The sequence below is a fragment of the Sturnira hondurensis genome, unplaced genomic scaffold (genome assembly GCF_014824575.4).
Source record: "Sturnira hondurensis isolate 20B ecotype Veracruz unplaced genomic scaffold, ASM1482457v3 Scaffold0016663, whole genome shotgun sequence".
Classification (NCBI taxonomy): Eukaryota; Metazoa; Chordata; class Mammalia; order Chiroptera; family Phyllostomidae; genus Sturnira; species Sturnira hondurensis.
The window spans coordinates 14,161,834-14,188,609 of NW_028089294.1; the positions used below are offsets into that span (position 1 = coordinate 14,161,834).

General features: G+C 53.0%; 1 protein-coding gene across 1 annotated transcript in view; it reads right to left on the minus strand.

Moving 5' to 3' along the window:
- Positions 1–435: 435 nt before the first annotated feature.
- The window catches only part of PLB1 (phospholipase B1), a 116,278-nt gene continuing 89,937 nt past the window's right edge, over positions 436–26,776 (minus strand). The window contains exons 45-58 of the mRNA XM_037066904.1: positions 25,209–25,269; positions 24,638–24,696; positions 22,953–23,020; positions 22,650–22,693; positions 22,330–22,429; positions 18,609–18,660; positions 17,566–17,646; positions 16,021–16,083; positions 15,385–15,479; positions 13,926–14,007; positions 12,774–12,878; positions 12,189–12,284; positions 5,521–5,595; positions 436–4,032 (exon numbers count right to left, since the gene is read on the minus strand). Of these exons, the coding sequence (XP_036922799.1) occupies positions 3,844–4,032; positions 5,521–5,595; positions 12,189–12,284; positions 12,774–12,878; positions 13,926–14,007; positions 15,385–15,479; positions 16,021–16,083; positions 17,566–17,646; positions 18,609–18,660; positions 22,330–22,429; positions 22,650–22,693; positions 22,953–23,020; positions 24,638–24,696; positions 25,209–25,269 (1,170 nt within the window). The 3' untranslated portion in view covers positions 436–3,843. The remainder of the gene's footprint in view (positions 4,033–5,520; positions 5,596–12,188; positions 12,285–12,773; positions 12,879–13,925; positions 14,008–15,384; positions 15,480–16,020; positions 16,084–17,565; positions 17,647–18,608; positions 18,661–22,329; positions 22,430–22,649; positions 22,694–22,952; positions 23,021–24,637; positions 24,697–25,208; positions 25,270–26,776) is intronic.

Sequence of the window (26,776 nt, forward strand, 5' to 3'; positions counted from 1 at the left end):
TGTATTTTAATTTTGCACTGGCCCCCACAAATAGAAGAGCCAGTCCTTCGTCCCAGCCAGGACAGGACAGTCTTGGGGGGGTGGGGGCTGGCTTGGGGCACTAGTTCCAGCTGCAGTTGTGGATCCCAGGCCCGTTTCAACCTTTGACACCAAGTTAGGAAATAAACAGAACCTGAAACCAGACCTTTGTAGTAATAGTCCCCTGGCAGATGGGCAGGGGGAGCAGCTGCCTCCCAGCTGATTTTGGGGTAGGTGGTGAGGGCCTGTCCCACCTTGTGTCCTGGACCCAGAAGCGTTCCCCACGTTTAGGGCCCACCCAAGATGACAGCACCTGAAAGGAGGCGGTGCCAAATGTCTTTTCAGTATTATATTAATGTTACAAAGCCCCTTGAATGATCTATTGGAACTAACACTGATGTGGGCAAGAAGTTAATTATTGAATACCTGTCTTCTGAACTGTCGTTTTTATCTCATTTAATTCTCACAGAAAGAGTGGAAAGACACAGTGTCTGGGAGATTGAGGCGATGGCAGCCTGTCCCTCAGTGGGCCATTGTGGGAACCGATGACTAATGCAGACTCACCGCTCAAGCAACGCCCGGTCTACAGCAAATACACAGAATACACAGGAAGTAACGTTGGTTTACCAAGTATTTAATTTGTTATATCTCCAGAAGTTTGTTTTTCTTCAAGATCAATATATTTGATTGCTAGAAGTTCTAGTTGTTCTTAGTTCTTTTGTAATTCTGCCTTTATTTAAAAAATAATGTTTTATTGTCATCTTGTGTTTAAAGTCCTTTGGTCTTTCATCTTTCTAAACAAACTTACAGTCTGTCTTCAGTACTGTTATAAGACTGTTATGTAAGATGCGGGGCTAATCCTGCCTTTTGTTGTGTCTGCTGATTCTCACAGGGATTGTGTCTTCATTCAAGGATTTGTCTGCTGCTACAACTCCACACACACTCCTTGTAAAATACCATAGTTCCTTTCAGTAATGAAAAAAAACCATAGCTTATTCATGAGCATTCTTTGGACCAATCGGAAGCAGAGGAGCCCATGGTGCCATCCTAGCCTTGTGAGGACAATATCCTCCTTTTCTGGATTTTCATTTTCCACCACGTTTATTTGCAGTTGGGCCTAATTCACCACAGGAATGATCTGTTTTATGGTTAGGGGTTTCCCCCTACCCTGACACGAGTCTCATTTTGATGAACGTCCCATTGTGTAATGGAAGTACAACTCTGGGCCAGCCTCCTCCTGAGTCTTGGTTTTCTCCTCCATAAACAGGGGATGATACAAGGGATGCAGACGTTTTCACTATTGTGCACCACGGAGTCTGTCATAGTGCAAACCGTCGGTCAGCTCTTTTTGGTGTTGTATCTCTTTGCACTAACCTTTCCCAATAACATTTACAGACTCAAATCAAATGCAGCCTGACATTACAACCACTGTAACAACATGATCACCAGTGACTCCTTACCTTTCCCAGAGTGTCCCACTAACGCCGGTGTATCCGGCCCATCTATCCATCCTCATTTTCTCTGGCTTTCTCACTGTCCTCTCTATGCACCAGGCTCATTCATCCTTCCACTGAATAGAGTTTGCTGTCTCTACAACCCCCTTCTGTTTGGCCTCTAACTAAACCATCTCTCCATCCTTCAGAGCACAGTTGAAGTTCAATGTCCTTTATGAAGCTTTTGACCAAATTCAATCCATACTAATCTCTCTGGAGTGTAAAAAGCCCCTGTGGAGAGGAACGTGGAATGTAGCTTTCCCAGGATGCGATGACTTCGTTCCCAGTGAGGCCCTGGGTGTTGCCCTAATGAGATGGAACATTTTCCCACAGGTGAAGGGCAGGGCATGTAGCCAACGTAGGTGAACTCCTGCCAGTTCCAAGTAGGTACTCTTATGTATCGTTAAAGGCTGGCTTTTTAGCATATATTTGGTGGGGATGTAGGGGGCCTGACTTGTGTCCCTCCAGAAAGGACAGCTCTTTGTGACAACTGTTCCTTGGTTACGAGGCTGGGATCACTTTTTTTTTTTTTTTACTATTATTGTTAATTTTCAGACCGAAGGCTCAAGGATTACTCATGTAGCATAAATTCCAACAGCCCAAGGGAGGGGACCCAGGCTTTTCTAAAGTGGGAGCTATTGGAAGAATGGAAATTTGAGGGAAAGGGGCGTCGGGGGAAGGATCTTTTGGATTTAATGGGTTCTCTCTGTCGTTACACCATGGTAAGCTTGGAGCACAAGCTGGGATGTGACAGTTCTTTAGGCTGTGTGGTTCTGTCCTAAACTATGTGGTCCATAGGAAGAAGTGGAGCAGGTCTGCTATCCCCATCACACAGAAACAGAAATTGGAGCCAACAGAACACTGGGAGGGGAGCCAGGTCTTCTGGGGACTCTACCCTGTTTTGCAGGGGAGGGAAGATGATGAACCTTCACAAGAGGAAGGCAAGCAATTTCACCCATACACTATTGCCCAGTTCCCACACCTGTCTCTGGACCTCCCCACTTCCCTGGCAGCCTGGACCCTATTTCCACTCTGCACAGGGGAGAAAATAAGTCCTTTCCATGTGCAGAATGTGGTCACAGAGCACGTTTGTCTATGTTTCTCATTTTCCAGCAGTGCTGTGAGGTGACATAGAGGGTGTCTGAGAAGCTGGGGCTCAGGCTGCTGATGGGGTTTGCTCGAAAGGCCACACATTCAAACGGAACATCTGGGGTTTTAACTCCCATTCTTTGTCATCCCGGGCTGTGGGATCTTACAGTGCAGGTGGTAATGGATTCCTTTTGTTTGTTTGCTTGCTTTTTATTGAGGTGAAATTCATAGGACTTACAATCAGCCATTTTAAAGGGAAAAGTCAGTGCCATCTAGAATGTTCACAACGCTGAGCAACCACCACTTCTACTTTCAAAACTCTTTCCGTGCCTGCTCCCTGGGTTTCTGTGCAGGACAAAAGGAACAATCCGTGCGAGACGCCCATCCAGCTCAGAGCCTCGCTCCTAGTGGGGGGCTGTACCTTGAGACACTCCCGCTCTCTCTCAGCAACCTGGTAATGTAGAAAGAGGAAGTCTTTCCTAAACTTAGCACCTTGAGGAAATCAAGGTTGAGGACATGTGAATTACGCATGTTCCAGTCCTCTTGCTTTTTAAAATGGCATTTCAAAATTGCCCTCTCCCAGGGAACCTGTCCCGGGGAACGGCTCCTCGTCTTGAGAGCAATTGGACACCTTCGCCCATCCATGTCCCATGGCTGAGTTTCACACTGTCACCAAGTTTCTCGTCTTTCAAAGGGGATTGTCTCCTTGGTCAGGTACCTCGCGGCCTCGGAGGTACTGCAGTGTCTGCGTTGTCCTGGATACAAAGCAGGTGCGCGACAGGTGTGTGTTGGAGTGTACTGGATGGTGGCCAGCCAGCTCCCAAGCTTCAGCCACCACCTGGTGACCAGCATTTTCCCTTTTTTGAAATAGTGGGTTTGGCGACTGAGGAGCTGTCCCTCCGGTGCTGGGCTGGATCCCGGCAAGGACTGGTCAGGCTCTGGTCAGCTGATGCTTGGGCAGCTCCCACGACTGTCTCACTGAGCAGATGGAGAGATTCAAGCACGTTAACCCAAGAGAGGAAGGGCTTTGGCCATTATTTGAATTTGCCAATTCTAGGAGCATAGGCCCCAGGCTTCAGTGAGTCGGGTGGTCCTTTCGGGGTCCTGTGTCACCAGGTGTTGAGCCAGGCTCTCTGGGGCGGCTGGGGGTGGCTGAGGTAGAAGGGGGCTGGTGAGAAATGGTGTGGCAGGGGGCACCTTGGATGAGCACCCCCCCCCCCCCGCCCCCGTACAGCTGGCAGGCCTAGAATGTCGTTGAAAGATTTCCCCTCAGGCGCTTTCTCACGGCTCTCCAGGCCATCACTGTGCCGACTCCCACGACAAGGCCACCTCCGGCCGCCACTGGTGCAGCCCAGGAGAGCACCGCAGGGCCAGCTGCAGCCTGGTCTTGGAGTAGCTGGCTGTTCCTCAGGGTGTGGAGGTAAGGGCGCTCCTGTGGGAGAGGAGAGGGTCGGGGGTCCAGGGCCTCCGAAACCACCCATCTGCCCACCTTAGGCCTGCCGATCCCCGTCCTGGGGAGGCTGTGCATTTCCATGGCACCTCCGTGTGTAAAGATCCCTCATCTACACCATGCCCCGGCCTTCCAAAGGAGGAGGGGTGTCCAGAGTGGGCAACAGCCTGCTGCAACCTCTTTGGAACGTCTCACTGCATCTCCTTTCCGGTTGACCCGATTTTGAAGGACTGGGAGCCAACAAGTGACCAATGAGTTGCTGGCAGAGCCCCCAACTCTGTTTCTCCTAGGCCCCCTTGGACAACTGTCCCCATCCTCCCATCCGGGGGTGCCTGGGGAGCAGAGAAGCTCTGTGTGGAAGGGCAGCTGGCTCTGTAGTAGATTGGAGAACTGAAAATGAGAGAGGTGGGGGAGGCGGCGTGTGGGCCTGCCTCCCTGGAACAGCTCCTCCCAGGGAGCACTCATTGAGCGCCTGCTTATTGAGCCCTGTGCTGGGAGCTGGGAGAGCACCTGAGGGCTAAGATGTGACCAAGAGATAAAAGGAGTTTGTCAGTGTCTTAACAGAGGTATAAACAGAAAACAGAGGCGGGAGGCAGGTGTGTGTCTCTGGGGTGGAACGGTAGAGTGAGATAAGGTGGAACAGTAGCCCAGACAAGGCCTGAAGGATGTGAAAATTTTCCATAGGTGAAGCAGGGGGGCTGGGCCTCCAGGAGAAGCAGAAGGCAGTCATGGGGCTCATCTGGGACGCTGCTGCAGCTTCAGAAGCAGAGTGTCTAAGGCGACTGAACAGAGAGGGTCTCAGGTGCCTCTCTTCAATGGGCAGAGGGAAACGGGGAGGGTAATAAGCAGTCTCAATAACACTGGAGTCACTTCCAGGGATGTTGCTCCATGTCCAGCAATGATTTGGTGGGTGGAGGGAGAGAGCGGAGCTGGGGAGTGAGTGAGGGACTTTGTCGATGGCCTGGGTGAAGGCAGTACAAGCCTGGAATACAGCAGAGGTGAAAAGGGAGGAAGAGAATGGCAGCCTCCCAGAACAGACAACGGCGTCTTATTTCTCTTTGCCTCCCTTCCTCCCCCTCCCAACCCCGCCCCACCTCACTCCCCTCCTCCCCCAGTGGCATGCCTGGCCTGGGAGAGCTCCTCAACCTTGTTTAAGACAGAGTGTGACTCAGACCCCTCCGGGTAGAGGGTGACTCAGGTTCTGGCCAGCACTGCTGCTTCGTGTCTCCCCTGAGTGCCTCTTCCTGCTTCAGTCCGTGGCTTTCTCCCTCCCCTCACCCTTGGACACACACTGTGAGGAGCTGAGACTTGGCCAGGAGTGATGAGGAGAGGTGAGATTTGAGAATGGTGGCAGTGAATGAAGGTGCGCATGCCAAAGCCTCCCAGTGTTGTCCCCAGGTGGATTTGTCACCCCCCCACCAAGATCCCCAGGCATGTGGTGCACACTAGACAGGCAGGACGCTTACTCACAGGGGAGGGACACTTGAGTTTGGTTCGGCTGTAGGTGAAGTTGTTGGAGGTTGTCTTATGGCCCACTGGTTCCAGCTGATGAGAGAAAAATGAAACCCTGGTTCCCTTCGAAGCTGGGAGGAGTGTCTTACCCGAACTCCCTCCCTTTGCAAGATTGAAACCAGCAAAGAGTCAAGACCCTGGACAGATACCAGCAGCCCTGGGGCCAGAGCTGGACCTACTCTCGCTCACAGAACTACAGGTCAGAGTCCACCAAATTCAGGACTGGTCCCCAAGTCCATGTCCTAGTGCACTGAAGCTCAGGACAGACTGACCAGTCTAGGGGCCACAGTGAGTGGAACACAGGGCCCAGACCTGCATTTTCTGCTCCCCTTGTGGTGGCTGCGATCGCAGACGCTGGGCATGTTCAATTTATAGGATGGTGATAATCCTATTTACCAGCTTCTTGAAGTGTGTGGGGCTAGTCAATTTCAGGGAAACTTTGAAAACACGTTGTTTACTATGACACCGTTACCACATTTGGTTCATCAACGCTAAGAAATCTGGTTTTCTCACCTGAGCATCTTTGTATGATTTTCCCATAGAGTAAAAGATTTACTCAAAACATTCCCGGGAGCAACTGTGGTCCGCAGAGGTTCTGCCTACTTGTGTTGATCCTTGGACCCTCTGAGAAGGAGCTGGAAGCTGCTGTACCCTCTCCTCCCAGCATCTTCAGCCAGTGGCCTTTCCCCTGACATGTGGCCAGTCCCAAGAAAGATGGACACCTGGCACCCTCAGCTATTCAATTGCCCGGAACATCTGGCCTCCACTACCTTCTAATCTGCGTCCCTGCCTGTTCCTGACCTCATGGGTGCCTGACCCCTCGGTACTGCCTATGAGGTAAGTGAAAGTACTCTGCCAGCCAATGATCACACCTGGCTCACAGTCTTGCTTGTTGTTATTTTAAAGCCTTTCTCCCACTTCCTGAGTAGCACAGAGGAAGGGCTGCTCTGGGAGAGACAGCATGGTGCCTGGGAAGAGCACAGTGGGCCTAGCAGCTGGGGTCCTGCCTCTGTGGACACCGACTGTGAGTTTCTAGACAGGCTCCCAGACTGCCCGAAGGTCAGCTGCAGGGCATTAAACCCTGTCCTGACCACTCTACACTGGGTTGTCGTGAGCATCAAAAGAGAAAATGCCAAGAAAGCCCGTGTGAGCAGGAGGCGGCTTGCACATGCAAGATATTATTATTTCCACTTAGCACTATTGTAGCAGAAGCACCTCGTAGATGCTAAAGGCCGGGTTGGGTGATTCCCAATGATATTCCAGGAACCCAGAAACTAAGTGGAGCAGAGGGAGGCAATGACCGGATGGGTTTGATGATTGCATGAGTTTCTCCTTTCTACTGGTTCCTCGCCAGCAGAGCACAAACCACTGCTCTGTCTCCCAGCCTGTAACCGGCCCCCCTTGATCCCACATCCCCTCCAGCAGCCTTTGCCGTCACTTCTCGTGACCCTGGGAAGAGTCGTGTGTAGTCACTGGCCACACTTCTGGACCTCCCCTCCGCTCTAACAGCCCTTCTGACCAGTCCCCTCACTTGACTAAAGCTCTGGTCAGAGTCGAGTATGTCCTCTATTTTGCCAAAGACAATGGTCACTTTTTTAGTTTTTTGTCTTCATCTTATTTGACTTTTCAGCAGCACTTGTCAAAGGTGATGCCTCCCTTTCCAACCACTCACTTCTCTTGGCTCCCTGGACATGGAGCTCTCCTCACTTCCCTCCTCCCTTCCCCCCCTCTCATCCTCCTCTGTTGCTGGTGTCGGAGTTGGGATGGATGTCCTGGGGCTGGGCAGTGGGTCCTGCACTCCTTTCCTCTGCCTATTCTTTCCCCAGGAGCTCTCAGTCAAACTCGTGGTGTGAACGCCACCCCCACACTAATGACCCCCATGTTTTCTCCCAGCTCTCCATCCCTGACCGACTCTCTGAGTGCCGGGCTCCTACATTTAACAGCTTCCCTGATAACACCGGGTGGGTACCTGGAAGGCACCTCTCACCTCCAACATAGAACTGGGACTTTTCCCTCCCAAGCCTCCTTCTCTCTCCCACCTCCCCAAACTGAGCAGTCACCTTTTATGCCTCTTTCACCTCATGGTCAGTCTAAAACAGCTTCCAAATCTGACCACTCTCTCCTCCTTCACGCCATCCCTCGGTCCCAGCCCCCTTCACCCCACCTCTGGACTCCAGCAGCCTCCTAGTGGTCTCTCCGATCCACTCCGGCTTCCTTCTCGTCCACTGCTGCTCAGCAGCCAGAGAGTAAACCGGCTCACATGGCTCGAAAGCCACCCCAGAACCAGGCTCTGTTCCCCGCTCTGACCTTGCTCCCCTCTCACCCCACAGGAACACACCCTGTGTGTTCCTCAGACACCTCAAGTTCATCCCTAACTCTGGACCCGCACAGGCCCTGTTTCCTCGGCCTGGAACTCTGGACCTGACCTCACATGCCCGGCAGCCTGTCCAGTTCATGTTGCTTCTCCCGTGTTGCCTCCTTCTCTCCCACCATTACCCTCTGTCATATTACCTTGCCTTTTTTTTAAAAGCTTTGAATGTGGTCAGAAATGACCTACTTCATTTACTTGTTCGTTTATCTGTTTCATTCCAACTAGACTGTAAGTACCATGAGAACAGGGACCTCTTTTTCACTGCTGCGTCCCCGGCACACAGTGATGCTCACTGTGGTTGCTGAGTGAGTGGATGGATGGAGAGGAGCCACAGAGCCCTGTGTGGAACAGCTCAGGGCAGGAGGCCTGGGGTTGGCTACAGAAAACGGGGCTGTTTTCCCTAGAGCCCACCTTTCTGAAGACAGACATGCAGTGAAGGGCCAAGTGACAGGCCTGGACCAGGGTGCAATGGGGGTGGGTGGGCCTCTAGGCCACTCTGGGGATTCGAGAAGGCTTTCCACGGGAGCTGGCACCGGAGTCGAGTGGTGAGGTGGGGAAGAGTCAGGAGGAGCAGGGTGGAAGGGCAGTCTGGGGTAAGGGCTGAGTGACAGCAGACAGGCAGAATCAGCACAGGCAGCGCAGGAAACTTCATTCCTTATTAGATCGCCAAGTGCAAATCAGGGTGGCAAAGCGGCTGCCAGACAGGGTAGCCAGGATCAGGTCCCAGGGGGCCTGNCAAGTTCATCCCTAACTCTGGACCCGCACAGGCCCTGTTTCCTCGGCCTGGAACTCTGGACCTGACCTCACATGCCCGGCAGCCTGTCCAGTTCATGTTGCTTCTCCCGTGTTGCCTCCTTCTCTCCCACCATTACCCTCTGTCATATTACCTTGCCTTTTTTTTAAAAGCTTTGAATGTGGTCAGAAATGACCTACTTCATTTACTTGTTCGTTTATCTGTTTCATTCCAACTAGACTGTAAGTACCATGAGAACAGGGACCTCTTTTTCACTGCTGCGTCCCCGGCACACAGTGATGCTCACTGTGGTTGCTGAGTGAGTGGATGGATGGAGAGGAGCCACAGAGCCCTGTGTGGAACAGCTCAGGGCAGGAGGCCTGGGGTTGGCTACAGAAAATGGGGCTGTTTTCCCTAGAGCCCACCTTTCTGAAGCCAGACATGCAGTGAAGGGCCAAGTGACAGGCCTGGGCCAGGGTGCAATGGGGGTGGGTGGGCCTCTAGGACACTCTGGGGATTCAAGAAGGCTTTCTATGGGAGCTGGCACCGAAGTCGAGTGGTGAGGTGGGGAAGAGTCAGGAGGAGCAGGGTGGAAGGGCAGTCTGGGGTAAGGGCTGAGTGACAGCAGACAGCAGACAGGCAGAATCAGCACAGGCAGCACAGGAAACTTCATTCCTTATTAGATCGCCAAGTGCAAATCAGGGTGGCAGAGCGGCTGCCAGACAGGGTAGCCAGGATCAGGTCCCAGGGGGCCTGGTGTGCTGTGCAGGTGGGGGGGGGGGCTGGCCTTTCTCCCTGGGGGAGGGGTGGGCCTTGTGGATTGGAAAGCAGGGTGAGACTTGGTCATACTGTCATTGCTGCAGGCCACTGTGGTTGCTCTGTGCGAATAGGTCTCAGACAATCCTCTGCAAAGCCTCTCTAATCACATCACCTGGGATGCTTTTAAAACATACTAAACCCATCCCAGATGAAGAGTTTCTGGGGATGAGGCCCAGGAAATTTTTATTTTCAGTAAACTTTTAAATGAAGCTAACACACATACAGGAACAGGTACAAATCACTCCCCTTTCCTATCAGTGAGCAGCTGATGACTTGTGATGAAGCGAACATAGCATGTAACGTGCATCCAGGTCAAGGAGCAGAACGCTGTCAGTGCTCAGAGCCCCGCCACCCTCTCCAGGTGTGAGTCACCCTCAATAAGGCCACATGTTAATTTGCTTGTTTTTGAAATACATATATCTCTATCTCTCTCTGTATATCTATGGGTTGTTGAGGTTTTCTTCTCCTCATTGTAAGGCATTCCATTGTATGAACAAGTCAGTTTCTTTAATCCTCATAGGAGGATATGTGTACTCATTTTAGAAAGAAAGAAATGTCAACGTGTTGCCTCCTGTACACACCCTGAGCGGGGACCACACCCACCACCTTCTGCGTGCAGGACGATGCTCCAACCAACCGAGCCACTGGGCCAGGGCTTGCCGCCGTATTTTTATTTTCTTGATCCACCCTCCCGTTGGTGGCCACTTGGGGAGTTTCCCGTCTGGGGACTCTGAGTGGTGCTGCCGTGCAAATGCTGTCTTGCATGTCTTGGTGAAACTGTGTGTTCCTTTCTGATGGGGAAATGCCCAGGAGGGGAATCTCTGGGTCACAGGGGATCTATACGTTCAGATTTGGTACATACGCCCAAGAGTTTCCCAAGTGGGTGTAGGCAGACATTGTTTCTAGAAGTCTCCAGATGATGCCACTCTACAGCCAGAGCGGAGAGGGCTCAGCCCAGAGACAGCGGGAGGGCAGTCAGGAGGTGAGGCTGTTGCCCGGAGCCTGGGAGATGCGGAGAGTACCTGAGAATGGGATTTGACAGAAGGAAGTGGCCAGCGGTGAAGGAATAGGCATCAGGGGGGAAAAAAGGAAAAAGAAAAACTTGATAAGAAGACAAAAGGATAAAAAGGAAGAGAAAGCTATTTCCTGCTGATATTTCTGGCTTTGCAAAAGGCTCTGGAAGAAGCATAATTCGTTCAGAGAGGAGGAGCTGGAGAGAGAAGTTTGAAGTGTGTTTACTGCCACAGTCGGGGACGCTGGGAGCATCAGCCAAAGCCTGCAGACACTGTGTCACAGGGCTCTAATTACGAGACGTGAATTCACCGGCCACGTATGTGCTTGTCTGTTGGGACTGGGAAGGCAGGTGGTGCTGTGTCCAGAGCACTAGGCAGTTAGACCTGGGTTCTGTTTCCTGTTCTGCCACTAACTGGCTGTGTGATCCTGAGCAAATTGCTTCATGTCTCTGTGTTTTAGTTATTGCGTATTCTGGCTAGATAACTTCTAAGAGCCCTTTTAGTTCTACGAACCTCTTATTCATTCCCCTAGGGGTGAAATGCCAGTAAGAAAAGAATCTGGAGAGTTGGCACGGTGCAACAGTTTTCTATCTGAGATGGTTTGGGATGAAAACACTGGACTCTGTAATTATTCCCCCAAATTATATAGCATAGGAGAAGGCATTCTCTGATGATTTTAGGTCAGTTTTGCTTTGTTTTTAAAATTTAAAGTATGGCTGGGACAGGGACGGGTGGGGGCCATGGGCCTCCCTGTAGCATTGTTGCTGCGGCCATGTGGCTGTGTGTGCCTTCTGTCCTGAGGGGGGGAGGCTGCTAGAGAGCAGGAAGGGGTGCAGCTCAGGAGAAAGCCGTGCTGTGCATCCGCTGAGTGAGACCCTGGGCCACCTGCGTGAGCCGACAGGTATGGGAACATTTGCACAGCGCAGGTGGCAGGTCTCAACTGCAGCGAAACGGGCAGGAGTGCAGAGTGTTTAGTCCGCACGGGAGAAATGAGGGGACATGCACATTTGGGGGGATTGGGTTACCCACTGAGACTTAATCAAAAGACACCTGTGGATTGGAAAGGCATTTCCTTGCTCTGGTCAAGAGGACACAGCTACTGGGGCTACTGGTCCAGCTCTGGGCAAATGTGGCTCACTGTCCAGCAGTGAGTAGCCAGCCATAAAGGGCAGGGGCAAGGCCAGGTGTTCTTGTGGCCCTGGGGCTCTATGTTCATGGCACGGGTCCCTTTACCACCTTAAGAAAGAATAAGGATAGGTGGCAGCCTGGCAAAACAGGCTGGGTGGCTCTCCCCTCTTTGCTGTTTAAAGAAACACTAGTTGAGGATGTGTTGAGACTGGAACGATGGGGCTGACATTTGTCAAATGTTAATTATTGCGCTGGGTGCTGTCCACACATTATCTCACACTTCTGAGATCTGTGTCGTTTTCATTGTTTTTACAGATGTTGACACAGATGGCCAGAGAGAGGATCGTTTGCCCCAGATCACACGGTCAGGGGCTGACGTCGTTACTTTCATCCAGTGTCTCTGACTACGCAGTTATCCCCCACAGTACTGGGGCATTACTGAGGGACTCAGTCTGTCAGGACAGACACGTTGTGCTGCCCTGTTGAGCTTTGGGGAGAAAGGCGCTTTGTCGGCCAGGAGGTAGTTGATGCCAACACCCTGGGGTGGCCCGCGGGCACTCACCATGTTGTTCCAGAGTGCGATGGCCATCTCGGCATGGCCACGTTCCGAGAAGTGGAAACAGTCTTCAGAGAAGAAGGAGAGGTCAGCTCCCCCTTTCTGTAGCCAAAGGCAAGGGGTTATCTTCCTGGAACAAGGATACTGCTCCCTGCCCCCACCCCCCACCTTGCAAGCACCCTGGGCATCTCTCCTTCCAATCTTGCTGGCAACTGGCTCGGATACTGTTGGAGAAATTCCCCAGTTTTCGGATTTTTATTTTTAAATAGACATGAGTCATAGCTACCCACAGTCCATCCTTTCCCTTCAGCATCCCTGACCTCATGGTAGAAAAAGAATATTTTTAGGAGGATCTCTATTCTATCCCAATCCAGCAAAGAGCAGAGCCGTGCCTCAGAAACTTGGTCCAACGTTGGTTTTCTCCTTTTCTTTCCTAGTGCAGCTAGGCTGCAATTGCACTCCAAGAATGCATGCAGGGGAAGCAAAAAAAACACAAAAAAAACAAAAAAAACAAACCCATACAGAGGAGAGAATCCATTGCCTAAGATACGGCTTCTACACACATGCATCCCAGACCTGCCCACCACTGACCTCGTTCAGAGGGACGAGGGTGTTTTGGAGGAAAGGCTGCACGACCACTGTGAAGTCCTCACGCTGCTGGTACTGGTGCCAGTAGGAGAACCCGGAGATGCCGCTCTGTGGGTGGGGGGAGAGGCTGCTGACTCTCCCGGCAAGGACAGACAGGCTGTAGTCCTGCTGCCTGGGGTCGGTCCTGATAGGGGTCCACCCGCAGGACAAAGCTGACTTAGGGGTGCATGCAGGAGTGGCGTCCGGTTCCACTCAGAAGCCTCCACAGGGCTGGGTCTGAGCAGCTGAGCAGCCTGCTCAGGCCAAAGGCCTCCCAGTTCTCACGGCACAGAGGGGACTTAGGACACAGGCCCCAGTTCAGGTCCTGCTCAAGTGGGGCACACTTCCATGCCAGCTCCCCTAAATGTGCATGAGCTTAAGGGGATGGATTTAAGTGCCAAAGTGTAGGCTCTAAGAGAGATAGACCAGGTGTGCTTATTCTTAAGGAGCTTATAATCCATTTGGGAAAGTGAGACAAGATGTGAGAAAACCCCATGGGAACAAAATAAGGTCAGTGGAATGGCAGGCAGAAGCTGACCCTCAGAGGTGTGTGTGTGTGGGGGGGGGGGGGAGGGGGTTGNGAAGCTGACCCTCAGAGGTGTGTGTGTGGGGGGGGGTGGGGGGAGTCGGTTGGGAGGTAGCCAGGAAGAGGAAAGAAGGAAAGAAGACCCACCCCTTGCACGAGATGGGTAAGCAGCAGGAAGGCTCAGAGTGGGCATGTCAGGGAGCGGACAGTGAGTGGAGGGGACTAAAGAGGGAGAGAGACCAACGGGCGGTTAATGCCCCCTTCCCTGCCTGGGTGGGGGTGGAGGTGGTCACAGGACAGGTGCCCCGGCAGCGGGCAGCAGAGTGCTGCTCACCTGCCTCACCTGATCAGAGCTGACCCAGGGCTGGGAGGGGGAGTTTGCTCAGCTTCCCTGCTGAGATTTCTCACGCCCCTCCCTTCCCCAGCCTTGGTGTTCAAGTCACCTGCATACATAGTTCAGAGACTGTGATCTGCCTTAGGGAGCAGCCTGGCTCTCAGGAAAGCCCTGCAGGACATACGACTCTGGAACCCTTGCTTTGGAGCAAACCATGCCTCCTACCTGGTGCAGGAAGAGGAGGGCTGCAGGTTACCTGAAAGTTCCAGTTCACTTGCTGCAATTCTTCCATCTCCAGCATGTTCTCCTGGGAGCGTCTGAAGCAAGTGCAGTTGCTCCTGTAAGACAAGGAGTCCTATGGAGAAGCTCCCTGGGAGCAGCCTGGCTCTGGGCCTCGGGGAGGCTGACCGCCCACCACCCCCACCCCCCACCACACACATGCAAAGGAAGCTGCTACGCACAGGGGCCTGGACCCTGGACCCTGCGCTGCCTCACAGGGGCAGGTGTGACACCAGTGCCCCCACAATACAGCCTCGCTCACTCGTGGACCCAGATCACAGAACTCGGCAGGTACTTGTTGAGAGAGAAGGTGGAAGAGTTGGCACCCGATGCCTGGGCCTCCACGTGGACAGGCTGCCCACTCCCCGTGCCACCTGACTGCACCATCCCAAGCTTGTGGCTTCAGGGGCTTCTCCAGGGAAGGACCAGTTAGGGCTGGAGTTTGGGGAAGACTGCATGGCACCCAGTCTTTCTTCATGTTCCTGACGCCTCCCTTTTCCACCTCCGGCTGCCTGGGACTCTCCCTCAGGGCTCCAGAGTAGGAAGACTCTTGAGACGCTAGGACAGGTCAGTACCCTGGGGCACCTTGCCGAGGTAGAATGTAAGAACAGCAGAGGCTGGAGGAGCCCATCGTACCCCTGGGCATTGGCTGCTCCACCTGGGGAGAATTTCGTGGAGGGCTAGCTTCCCGGCAAGAACGGGAACTAGCTTGTCATCTTCCCAGCAAATCCATCTGACCCCAGCTAGGACCTTTCAACCCCCTACAGAATCTCCTCCCCCGATGGCAGAACTCTGGGGCTCCTCTGGCCTCAGAGAATGGCAACTTCCTACCAGGGTGCAGCTGAGCTGTAAATAAATTCTAGCCCCCAGTGAAATTCTCGTCTCATGCTGGCTTGCAAGGACAGTCGCGTCAAGGACATTACAAAACCCATGCTTTCCTGAGATCCCGCCCCCCAAGCCCCCAAGGACCAAGGACTTTACATGTGTCTCCTCTAGACCTCCCGACTACTTTGCAAGGAGATTTCACAGGTGAGGAGTAAAAGAGCCAGAGAGGGTTAGGCAGTTTGGGCACAGCCCCAGAGTCCACCGAGCCAGGGTCCGAGGCCAGACACAGTGGGCGTGAGCCCTCTGCTGCCTCTCAGACATGGGCCAACCCACTGGAGTTGGAGTTTGGGATCGTCGACAGTGTCAGGAGGATTCTTTGGTTGGCCTGCCTAACTTTATAGAAAAGCAAACAGGGGTCCTGAGAAATGAAGTGACTTGTATACAGTAGGCGTTCCACAATGTACAGGCATGTCCAAAAGATTTTGCCAGTTCCTGGCTAGTTGTCTTCCAGACAAGACTGTCTGCTCTGCCTGTAATGGGCTCATCATTGGCATTTGTGAGCCGAAGTCTCCCCAGGCGCCCTCACCCTGGGACCGTGGCCGTGTACTTACTGAGCTGCCAGTGGAGTGTCGCATTTCCCGCCCTGGCCCGGGTTCAGGCCAGCCAGCTCCATGATCTGCACCACATTGACGAAAGCTCTGGGAAGCTGTGGGGAGCAGAGGGGTGGGCTTCGTGAGTCCCCAGGCAGTTGCGGGGAAACCAGGGCACTGACTACTGCTGGAATGAGGCCAAAGGATCACACCTGCAAGCCAACTTCCCCCTCCCCAATTTTACCGATAAAAAAAATTGAGGCCCAGGGAGGGAACATGACTTGTATCATTCTCACTGCATCTCCTTTATCGGCCCCACTTTCTCATGGAGAAAGCAAGGCACAGAGAAGTCACTGGCCCCAAGTCACATCGCTGGTAAGCCCTGGCACCTGGCTGCAACCAAGGCCAGTGGCTCCAGAGGCAAGCTCCTCATTACCAACAATACAGTCTGGTTGAGTTCAAATTTCCCCACAGAGGAGCTGGGCAGCTGCCTCCTCCCCCATCCCGCTGCCCGCTCACGGCAGGGCCCTGCTCAGTGTGCAGCTCACAGAACACAGCTTGCCCAGATGCACCCTGGGAGCAGCTCCAGTGAGCAAGAAGACAGGCAGGATACTGGCAGGAACTGGGACCCAGGCGTGTGCCACTGCTCCTTCCTACCTCGTAGAGGATGTCCAGGGCCTGCTGGATGTGCTGAACGTACTCCCCGGCCGAGTGGGCCTCCTGTGAAGAAAGAAGGGGTTTTACTCAGGGGAGAGGAAGAGTGATCTGATGCCAAGCAGAGGGCTGGGATTGTGGCAGAGTGGGTATAGAGGACCTTTGATGGCACTGGATAGGCTGGGAAGCCCAGCTCTCGTTGCTGGTGGACAGAGTCTCTTGGAAGAAATCATCCCTAGACCCCTATTGGACACCACGAACCATCCCCGCCTCACCCCACTCCTGGGACCTCAGACCCTAGTGGTGCTGGGCCCTGCCCCTTCTCCAGTCCCACCTGTCACCAGCCTCAAGCGTCTCCAGTCAGGACAGTGCCCCTGATGGCCGTGCTCTCTTTCCTCCAGGCGCTGGCCATGCTGGCCCCACTGCCTCCCCCAGCTCCTACTGTCCTCGGTGACTCAGCTCAGGGGGTCTCCTCCCCAGCCCATCTGCTGACCAGAGGCTGACTTTACCCCTTCCTAGTTAGTCCTGTGGGGTGGAGGTCAGGCCCTTTACACAAAGTTGTTCTCTGGGGTGTGAACCTGTTTACACAAGGGACAGGTACTCTGAAGCTGGTAGAGACATTTTCCTGTACCAAGTGTCCACAGGTGGCTATGGGGTGACTTCTGGCTTCCTGAACCCCATGTGGGGTCCAAGCTGCAATGGCATGGTGATTCCCATGGGGTTGTGTCACTTTTGCCTTCAGAGCCCGTGCTGCAAGGCAGAGCGCAGAGGGGAAGAGGCCTGGAAGAGCGCGCACACCCCTGTGCAGGGAAGGAGTCCTCATCAAGCCTCTGTGGCTGTCTCTCTGAGCCACAAGGAATGATAAGGACTTTCTCCCCCCACCTGTGACTGTCAAACATTTTACCACGATCTCTGAGTAATGGCAGCTGTCTTTTTCTGGCCAAATAAAATACAGGATGTACTCAACTTAGAACAAGATGTATTCTAAAAGTCACAGCTTCCCAAAGTTCATTATTAAGTCTGGACATGTTTCCCCACGGAAAAGTTAGGGACAGGGTTGGGTTCCCAGGCCGGCCAATTGAGGCTGGTCATCTTGTGACATCCCTGAAGTGTGACAAGCCCTCCATGGGGACCAGCTCAGTTTCATCCAACCCCTTAGGGCGTCGTTTCAGCTCCCCTCCCCACAAAAAAACACCAACATGCAGGGCAGAGACTGCAAGCCGGTATGGAGTGGACCTCACTAGTTACCCACTGGACACCAGAAAACTGTATGTGCGTGCACCAGAGAGGCCGCTTCATCAGCAGTGCCTGAAGTGTGGGTACCCTAGACACTTCTGGAGTCAGGAAACCAATGAAGCTGATCTCTGAGGGGCCTCTCAGCAGCAGGAAAGACCAGGCCTCCCCGAGCACACGGGAGCCAGGGCAGACAGGTGCCGGGGGGAGCAGGTCAGTGCGACTCTGTGAGGCAGCTCAGGGCCCTGGGCACAGAGAATGCCACTGCTCAGCCACTCCCGCCTCAGGTCCTAAAGGGGGCCTGTCCGGTCCTACCGGGTCCTCGCAGTAATGACACAAGTCGTTGCCCCCAATGAAGAGTGTGATCAGCTTCCAGTCTTCTTCCAGGTTGATTTCCTGAGGGCACAGAAGATCCCAGGTTTAGGGCTTGGTGGGGGGCACATTCAGGGGGTGCTTCCCAGGCCAGACAGCCTCCCACATATCTCTCACTCTGACTGTATCACGGTGGAGAGAAGATGCCGAGTGGAGCCTCCCTAACCGTGACCTTTGTGCTGCACAGGAGTTCCTCAAAGTGAGTGTGCGTGCCTGTGTGTGTGCATGTGTGTGCATCTGCTCACAGAGTGCAGGGGACTGTTCTCCCTTGGAAATCCTCTTCAGAGAGCTGAAGTCCCCTATGAAGAGGAGTGGATGAACCCACCCCTGAAAACGTGATCTAAAAGCCTTCAAAGGGGCCAAGGGCAAAAGATGCAGCTAGAAGCAGAAGCCTAGCACTCCCTCCTGGGAGAGCTCTTCAGGTGTGGGAGAGGGGAGGGGTCAGGAGGGGGAGCCCTTTGCAGACAGAGAGGTGGGGTGGGGGCGGGGAGGCCCTTCAGGAGCCTGCTTTCCCCTCAGCCACCACCATAATAGGAGTCCTGCCAGGAGCTGAATTCCAAGGCATAAACACAGAGCATAAAAAAAACTACTGGTGAGAAGGTTGAGAGGGTCCGGAGAAGGGAAGCAGGGAGGACTGGAATGAGAAGCCTATTTTTAGAAGCCAGCATTTACATAATAGGGCTCTGTGAAGCTGACTCTGGATAAAGTGGGAAGCTGCCAGAGGCCAAGGCCATTGGTCTCCAACTCTGCTCTATCTCTCCCTTCTGCTGCCAGCCTTAGGGGTTGGGGTGCCAGAGTCAGAGCCAGGGGGTGCAGCAAAGAGGGTGCCTTTGTGGTAAGGCCTGCTTCTTGTGGCTCGTCAGGCCCCTCTTTTAGGCAAACCTGGAGCAGGAGCTGCAGTGGGGCTTTGGGCTCTTTTACGGCTGCTGTGCCTACCCGCACTGGAGACCCAGTGCCTTTCAGAGAGCCCGGGGGTCCGTACTCACAGGGCTGTTCTTCACTCGCTCCATCAGGTCCCGGGCCTGGGCCGGCATGTCCCTGGGCAGGAGGAGAGAAGGGAAGTGAGAGCCGGCTCAGGAGCAAGAGCTCAGGCTGTAGGAGTTTGGCCTGACAAGGATGTGTGTTTCAGGAGGACCGATGTCAAGTTTATTCCTTCAGATTGTACTGAGAGGCTTGATTCTCAAGAATTCTCCACCGAGTGATAGAGATCTGCGTGGACCTCCAGGCCCCTGGGGCCCAGCCCCTGCCCGGGGCTAATCTGCACGCCTACTCTCTCTGCAGGCCAGCCCTCTCGGGCCACTTGGGGAGGCCGCTGCTCAACCTCACCATCAGGGATGCTCCCTTATAGTCCATCCCGCTCTCTCACTGCAGGCTGAGTCTGTTCACCTCTTATACGGCTGCCTGTTTTAAAAATAACCTTTTGTGTCTTTGCAAAAAGTCGTATCCCTAAATTATCCCTCAGCTTTTTCCTTTCCAGGCTTCTCGGCTCCTTTAATCTTTACTTCTAAGTCCCACTCTCTGTGCCTTTAATCCTTTTGTTTTTCTTCTCTGTAATTGTTTTGGATTTCTAAACCATTCTCTGTCTACTTGCTTTTACCCCTCCCAACAAAACAGGATGGGGGAGACACAAACAGGCTGGTTAGGGCCCCCTTCATCTCCTGGATGCCTGCCACGAATAAGGAAATAGATGCTTCTGGATGGGAGGTCTCTACGTCAGTGGGTACCACTCAGCAATAGACAGACCACTGATAAATACAACAACAGGGAGGCACCTCCAAGTAAACTAGCTGGATTAAAGAGGTTAGACAAGAATACATAGTCTACAACTTCATTTACATAAAACTTTAGAAAATTAAGACTAATCTATAGTGTCAGAAAGCAGGTCAGTGGAGTAGGGTAGGGACTGAAAGGGACAAGAGGGAGAGATTACAAAGGGGTACAAAGAAACTTTGGGGGTGATGGGTGCATTTATCACCTTGATTGCTGATGGTTTCACAGGGATGTGCATCTATAAAATTTACCAGATTGTAGACTTTTAACGACAGTATATGGCATATGTATGAGAAGTTACATCAGCAAAGAGAGCCAATAAGCAGGGGTGTCAAACTTATTTTCACCGGGGGCAGCATCAGCCTCGAGATTGCCTTCGAAGGGCCGAATGTGATTTTAGGACTGTGTAAATGTAAACTACTCCTTAACAGTTAAGCCAGAGCTCGGCGCTGCCACTGGGTAGAAACAAGGTGCTGGGCCAGATAAAACCAGGTGGAGGGCCGGATTCGGCCCGCCGGCCTTGTGTTTGCCACCTGTGCAACAGAGGCTTCTTTGAAAGAAGTCACAGAAGCAGTTGCTGGCACAGGATGGCCATTTAAAATTTCTCCGTGCCCACGATGAGCCGAGCACGTGGCCAAGCACACCAGGCACCCTCCCGGCCTTTGTTTCTCGTTTACTCATGCAGGATCACACCCCTGCACTATTGCTATGGCTGGGTAATATTGGAAAGCTATCAAGTAAGCCTGCCCTGGTTAAAGGTGACCTATAACCTTTTAATGGGTTTAAGGTGTGCCTAGGGGGAATTCACGGGGGGATAAGCCCACGTGAGCACTAGGGGGAAGGCAGGAATGCACACTCCCCCCTCTCTTCCCAGCAGGTTCTTCAGGCTCAGAGCAAGCCCAGCCCCAGCACCCCAGCCTTCTCTCTGAGCTCCTTCATCCACACCTCCTTCGTTTCCTTTTCTGTCTGTGCAAAGAGCCCTGCTCTCCTTTCAGCTCTGCTACTGACTGGCTGTGTGAGCTCACCCACGTTACCAAGACCAGCCAGGGCTGAATTTTCCTCTCCTTTGAAAAGACGGGATTGGACGAGATGATTTCTGGGGTCCCTCTGGGTCTGCCTCTCTATTTGGAGTGCCTAGTCCTCATGCTACACTTCTCCATTCTCCCAAGTACAAAATCATTTCAGTCTGCAATGGTGCCATACGCAACAGCTTTTCCCCCAAAGTTTCTCATTTAGTCTCCTTAACTAGACAGCAAGCTCTCAGTAGGGAGAACGTTCACCTTTTGACTGTTTTGCATCTTTTAGTAACCACCTCAGGGCTCAGCCCCTGGCAGGTGTCCAATGAATTCCTGCTTATTGATGAATTGAAAGGAAGTTAGATGTTTAATAAAACCTTGAAACTAAACACCCTAATAATGGCAAACTTTTTTTGGCATACATATCATATAGTGTAGTGAGTGCTTCCCATGGATCACTGTCTTGCTTGATCCTCACGACAACCCTGCAAAGTGGGTACTACTACTATCCCTATTGATAGATGATGAAACTAAGACTCAGAGAGGCTAAGTGACTTACCCAAAGTCACACAGCTAGCAAGTCTGGGAGCCGACAGCTGGACACACACTTGGTCTGACCCCAGGTCCTATTATCTTAATTGTTCAGCTGTGGTATTTACCTTTCCATTTAGGTGAGTTTATCGTTAATTGCACCATACAAAACACAGAGCGTGGCTACAGGAGAGAGAGAGCAATGCTCCAGCCTTGCTCATTTCAGTCAGTGGCCTACTCTCCTTTCCCCGAACCTGGGACACCAGAGATGTAACAAGAAACTGCGTGTCTGGGCTACTTCCCCTGCCACTGGCTCGCGCTGGTGGAGGTGCTGAGCAGCAGGAAAACAGAAAAGGCAGCGAGAGGAGTGAAGCAAGAAACGGGCTTAAGTGTCCGCAGACGGAGGGATCACCCCCTGGTTAATGCAGCCGGGGCTGCAGAATAATAATGAAAGGACAGTGATGATGATGACAATGATGGCGATCATTGTAATAGTCATAGGAGCATTTAGATGTCGACATTATGACCCCATGAAGCCCAGTTTTTCTCAGAAAAGGAGGTTCTTCCTGCTTATGACGTTGAGGAACTGACATCGCTTCCTGTGGCTCAGAGACCCAGGCTCAGAGCGTGGGGCCCAGACAGGGTCTGAGCAGAGCGCTCCCTGTAAACGCACTGAGTCGAGACAGCGCCGTTTCCTTGGTGACCTGAGCGTGGACCCACGCGCAAAGCACATACCCAGCGCAGCCCGTGCAGGAAGTCAGTGAAATCTATAGGGCACTTCGGCTGCAGTTATCTGGGTTGTTGTCAACAACAGAAATCGGAGTGAGAACAAACAACTACCGTGCTGTTCCAGGGGCCTGAAAAGCTGACTCCCTAATGCCAAGGTAACATCTCTTTCAGAATGGAGCACTAGAGGTTCCGAGCCAGTGGAGCAGAGAGGAAGAGTAGCCGTCCACAGGGTCACACACTAAGTCCCCAAGTTTCTGAGAGGTTCAGGAGGTCAGCAGGACAGCACCCAGGGGACAGGACAGTGGGGCGGGGCGGTGTGCTTCCTCCTGCCCCCACCCGCCCCCTAGAGGCAGTAACAGCATCGTGGGGCAGAGCAGCCTGGTCGGATCCTGGCATCTCTGATCACTTTTCCCAATAAGCTTGGAACATTCGGGAAACTTTCTAAGCCCCAGTGTCCTGAAGGGTGTGAGGATGACGTGAGACCATCCACGTGCGGGGCCGGCTCAGGGCCAGGCTCACGGAGGAGGCCCATGCGTGGCAGTGGTTATTGCTCCCCTGAGCCTGGGCCTGGGCCCCAGATGCCTCCCTACCCGCCTTTCCATGTCCCCCACGGTCTCCCAGCCTGCCCTGCGCTCTCCCTCCTGTGCCCACGTCCACTCACCGAGCTCTGGCCCCTTTCACAGCCACATTCAGCCCCGCCATCTCCTCCTGTGTACCGGTGGAGAACCCGAATATTCGAGGATTGAACTTCTTCAGAATGTCTTTTAAGAGGGGGGAAGCAGACAGCACAGGTGAGTGGGGGATGGACATGCAGTGTTGGGACAGAGATGGGGGGCGGGACAAGTTTTGGGTCTTTTCAGGGCTGGCTGACTTCCCTCCTTGCGAATAACCCTCCTCTGCTGTTTCTCAGAGGCAAGGCTCTGGCCTCCACAGGGGGCTATTATGGCCGCAGTGATGGTGCTTCTTCGTGGGGCTACTTACTGGGCAGTGTGGTGTGGCTCTCCAAGGCCCCGTCCCCTCCAACGCTGGGGGAGAGAAACACGTCTATTCAAATCCCCGAACTGCTGCTCCACGGGTCCTCATGTTGCCGAGTCAGAACCAGAGAGTCTGCCCTGGTGGGGGATCCCCATCACCCTTGGGACTAACATGAGCACTTGGGCCTCTCCTGGCATCTCAGAGCTGAGCCACAGAACCTGGCCCCATCTCTGGAGGGCTGACAGGACACACCCCTCACGCCCCTCTGGGGCAGTGTCACCCATAGAAAATAAGTGGAGAAATCCTCACCTCCAGGACAGCCCCCGCCAGGACACGAGCAGGTCACTGGAGTTGCTGGGGCGGGCTCCCACCGCCGTCTGTGAAAGGTGAAGAGCAAGCAGGCTGCAACCCTGGGCTGGGCCCAGGGGCAGGCTCAGGGCACTGGGAAGGGCCCCTGTGCCCCATGTAACTGCTGGGACCTGGACTTCCCTTTTCTGAAAACAGTACCAGCTTTTCTCTAGGACACTTAGTCTCTGACTTGTCCTGACCCCCCCAGTCCACTTGTGCAACCAGTACCCAAGTGCTAGGAGAAGCGGGCTTCCTCCTTCCCAGCCTCTCCGGATCCCATGTCCTTCTTTTTGTTCCCTCTGCCACATTCTGAGGCGAGATGGCCATCTTCTTGCCATGGACAACCCTCCGCCCTCCTACCTGGACCTCACAGTCCCCCAGCATCCGTTCCCTTCCCACCGGGCTGTCCGTCCGCCTGCTCCTCTGATTGACCCACTCCTCTACACTTCCCCTGATGCCGACCTTTCAGTGGGGCTCCCTCACCCACAGGGCCAAGGCCAAAGCCCTTCACCAACTTCCTGAGCTCACCATAACCTGGTTTCCACCTTCCTTCCTTCATTCGCCCACTCCTTCCCTGTCCACACGAACCTCCAGTGTAAGCGAACTGATCTGAAGGCTGAGGGCCTTGGGCCAGCCTGCCCCGTGCCACCCGCTCCGTCCCTTCCGAGCATGCTGAGTTCCCCCCGTCCGGCTGGAAATGTCTAATTCATTCTCGAACGCCTTTGTCAGGTTCTAGCTCCTCTACAAAGCTTTCTTTCAACGCCCTACCTTAAAAAAATAAATTCTTCTTTGAAACTTACAAAAATAATACCTGTGCACCATAGCTAGTGAAATGCCTCAGTAATCTTGCCCCATCCCCACCTCACCCCTAACCCACATATACATGCCACCGAAATTAATTGGTGGTAATAAGCCTGGTGTGTGCATGTGTGCACATAGCCTTTTATGGCTTTCTCTATGTTCATACCAAAATTAAAACACATTCACACATCTACAGGGAAGTTGGTTGTTTCTACAGAAATGAGTACCTAGTTTTCAAAGTCCTATGTGCTCTCTACATGATTATGTACCGTCTTCTGTGTAAGTCTCTCATTTTCCCAGCTGGACAAACTCCTTGAGGGTCACGACCGTGCCTCTTACTTCTTCCCCCTCAGAACTGCTAGCAGAGGGTCTTGCGCACAGCAGTAGCTATGTAGTTGGCTAATATGATTCATTTAGTGAAATTGAGCTGAGTGCTCCCTCTGTGAATTGGGCTCCCTCTGCCCCAAAGAACACATCTTTAAGAGGGGTGAGGGGCTCTGGGCAATGTGTGGGTTGTAAGACTCACAGACTCAATTCTGTGAGTCCGGCAGAGATTCCTGTAAAGGCAGGCAGACTTGGGTGATTACCATAGCACCCAGATGCAACGCTCGAGGACAGAGGGGATGAGGGGGGCAGCTTGTACCCAGGGGTGGAGGTGGTGCTTGAGCTGGAGTGTGGAAGGGTGGAGAGGGGCATTCTGCATTGCCTGGGGATGTCTTGTGGCTCAGTGCCTGACCCAGGTGGGTGCTCCTTCATGTCAGCTAAGTGCAGGGCCAGCTCTGAGGAAGAGTGGATTGTGCATGGGGCTTGGCTGGTGCTCACGCTGGGCACAGTTCAGCACTCACCGTCAGCGCATCACCCAGGGCGGCCACCACTTTGATGTCTGCGGGTCGGAGCTTGTGGACTAGGATAGACAGGCAACAAGATGGATGATCAAGGGGTGGCCTTTCTTTTACACCATAAACTTGATCAGAGGTCTGAGATCCTGCCATAGTCCTGCAGGTTCCTGTTACACTTATTTCCAGCCTGGGGCTTTAGCAACACTGATTCTTGCATCCATCTAGAGCAACCCAGGCACTGAAGGTAATGGCATGGATGGCTATTGTCCATCCTGAGAGAGCCCAATTCACAATGGAGTGGTCCAGAAAGTTCTGGCTGTGGGCGTCATGGGCACAGGCAGAGAGGACCCCCAGTCCCTGACTGTCCCCACCTCACTGGGCAGGGAGGCCTGAGCGACACCAATGAGACTAAGTGGACATGAGAAGTGGGATTTGTGGAGAGGCCTGGGGGCCCAGCAGGGGCTGCAGGCCAGCTGGTCGTGGGCTGCACGGCTCCAAGGCATGTTTGTAGGGTCCCCCACCACCTGCCCATTCATCAAGGCCTTTAAGTGAAGTGGGGAATGACGTCTTCACTCACCCGAGGTGGGAACACTGCTGGAAGGGCCCCATTCCGTACACAGGAAGTCACTGCCCCAGTTCTAAATCAACAGGAAGAAAGATACAACGCCCAACACTCATTGTGCAGGGAAGTTAGCTTCAGCCCAAGAATTAGCTAAGTAATTACTCACAGAGGCGAGAACTATGACACCATGGGGGATCCTGCGAGGGTGAGACCTGTTGGTGGTAGATGGACTGTGAGGGATGTGAGTGAGGAGAAAACGAGGGTCTGCCTCTCCCTGTGCACAAAGCACAGCATGGCGGGCACACACGTGCACACACACACGGCATTTTCCACCTCCACTACCTACACTCTTAAATGGAGCTGCAGTCCTACACCAAAGCAGGGGAGAAACAGTGCAGTCAGACCACAGCGGGTGTCCCAGGGGACCACAGACTCAGATGCCAGAAAAGAGGCCACAGGGATTGGTCTCTTATAAGGCATTGGGATTGCTGTTTAACAGGAAGGTAATGGACACTGCTCGCCATGCTAGGGCTGAAACAATAATTAGAATACTTTTAGGAAAAGAACACGAAATATTTACAATTGCAAAGTTCCTGGTTTCCGTATATTTTTTTCGTACATGTGTATATCTTTTTGGATGTTTAACTTCATAGCCAACCAATTCTTTGTATGTGTAAAAATTAATGTCTGTAACCTGGATACCTTTAGTCAAATTTCTTTGTAGCTAAAATACAGAGCAACTTTTCCCGGTGCTGGAGGAAGGGATGGGGTGAGAAGCAGAGGGCGCATAAACGGCCAATACCGGCAAGCTGGGGGAGAAATCAGATCTCTTCCCCAGAGCCCCGAACACCTGCATGTCCCCAGGACGGCCTGAGAGACGAGCCCAGGGCTGAATACACAGCAGAGCTCCACAGGCAGGGCTGACTGGTCGGCTGACTCTCTGCTTTGGAAACTCATCTCCTCCAGGTGATGAGTTTTAGTCAGATGATGAAGACAAGCCTTGTGAAAACATCCCTCTTACGAGGGAGCGAAAATGAAACTTCTTTTAAATGGCATGTGCTTAATTTGATATAATTTAGTTTATTCCAAGGAACTGCTCAATTCATCACACCGATGGATTCCTTCCTCTGTGTGGATGTTCCACTGAAGTCAAGAATGTGCTGTGTGCCAATGACAAATGTCAGAAAAAATGCCATTGGAAAAAAAAAGCTCTATAGCCGTGAGTACTTTTGAACTATCTCAGCTGGCTGGTGAGCCAGGGCCAAGCAGGCGCTGTACAGATCAACAGAATCAGGTGGGAATGCGGGCGTGCTCCTCTGACACGGGGGAGAGCCACGCACTGCAGTGTGCCCAGACACCCTGGGTGTCCTGTTAAAGGCAGACTCTGATTCAGTAGGACTGGGGTGGTGCCCAGGACTCTGCATTTCTAACCAGTTTCCAGGTAATGTTAATGTCATCTGTCTGTGGCTAAAACAGCAAGGTATTAAACACAGGCGCACACACAAACACATTCTAGGCCTGGGTTTTTAACTCTTGCAGTAGCAGAAGCAAAGACACAGACTGTAAGATCCAAGAGGGCATGC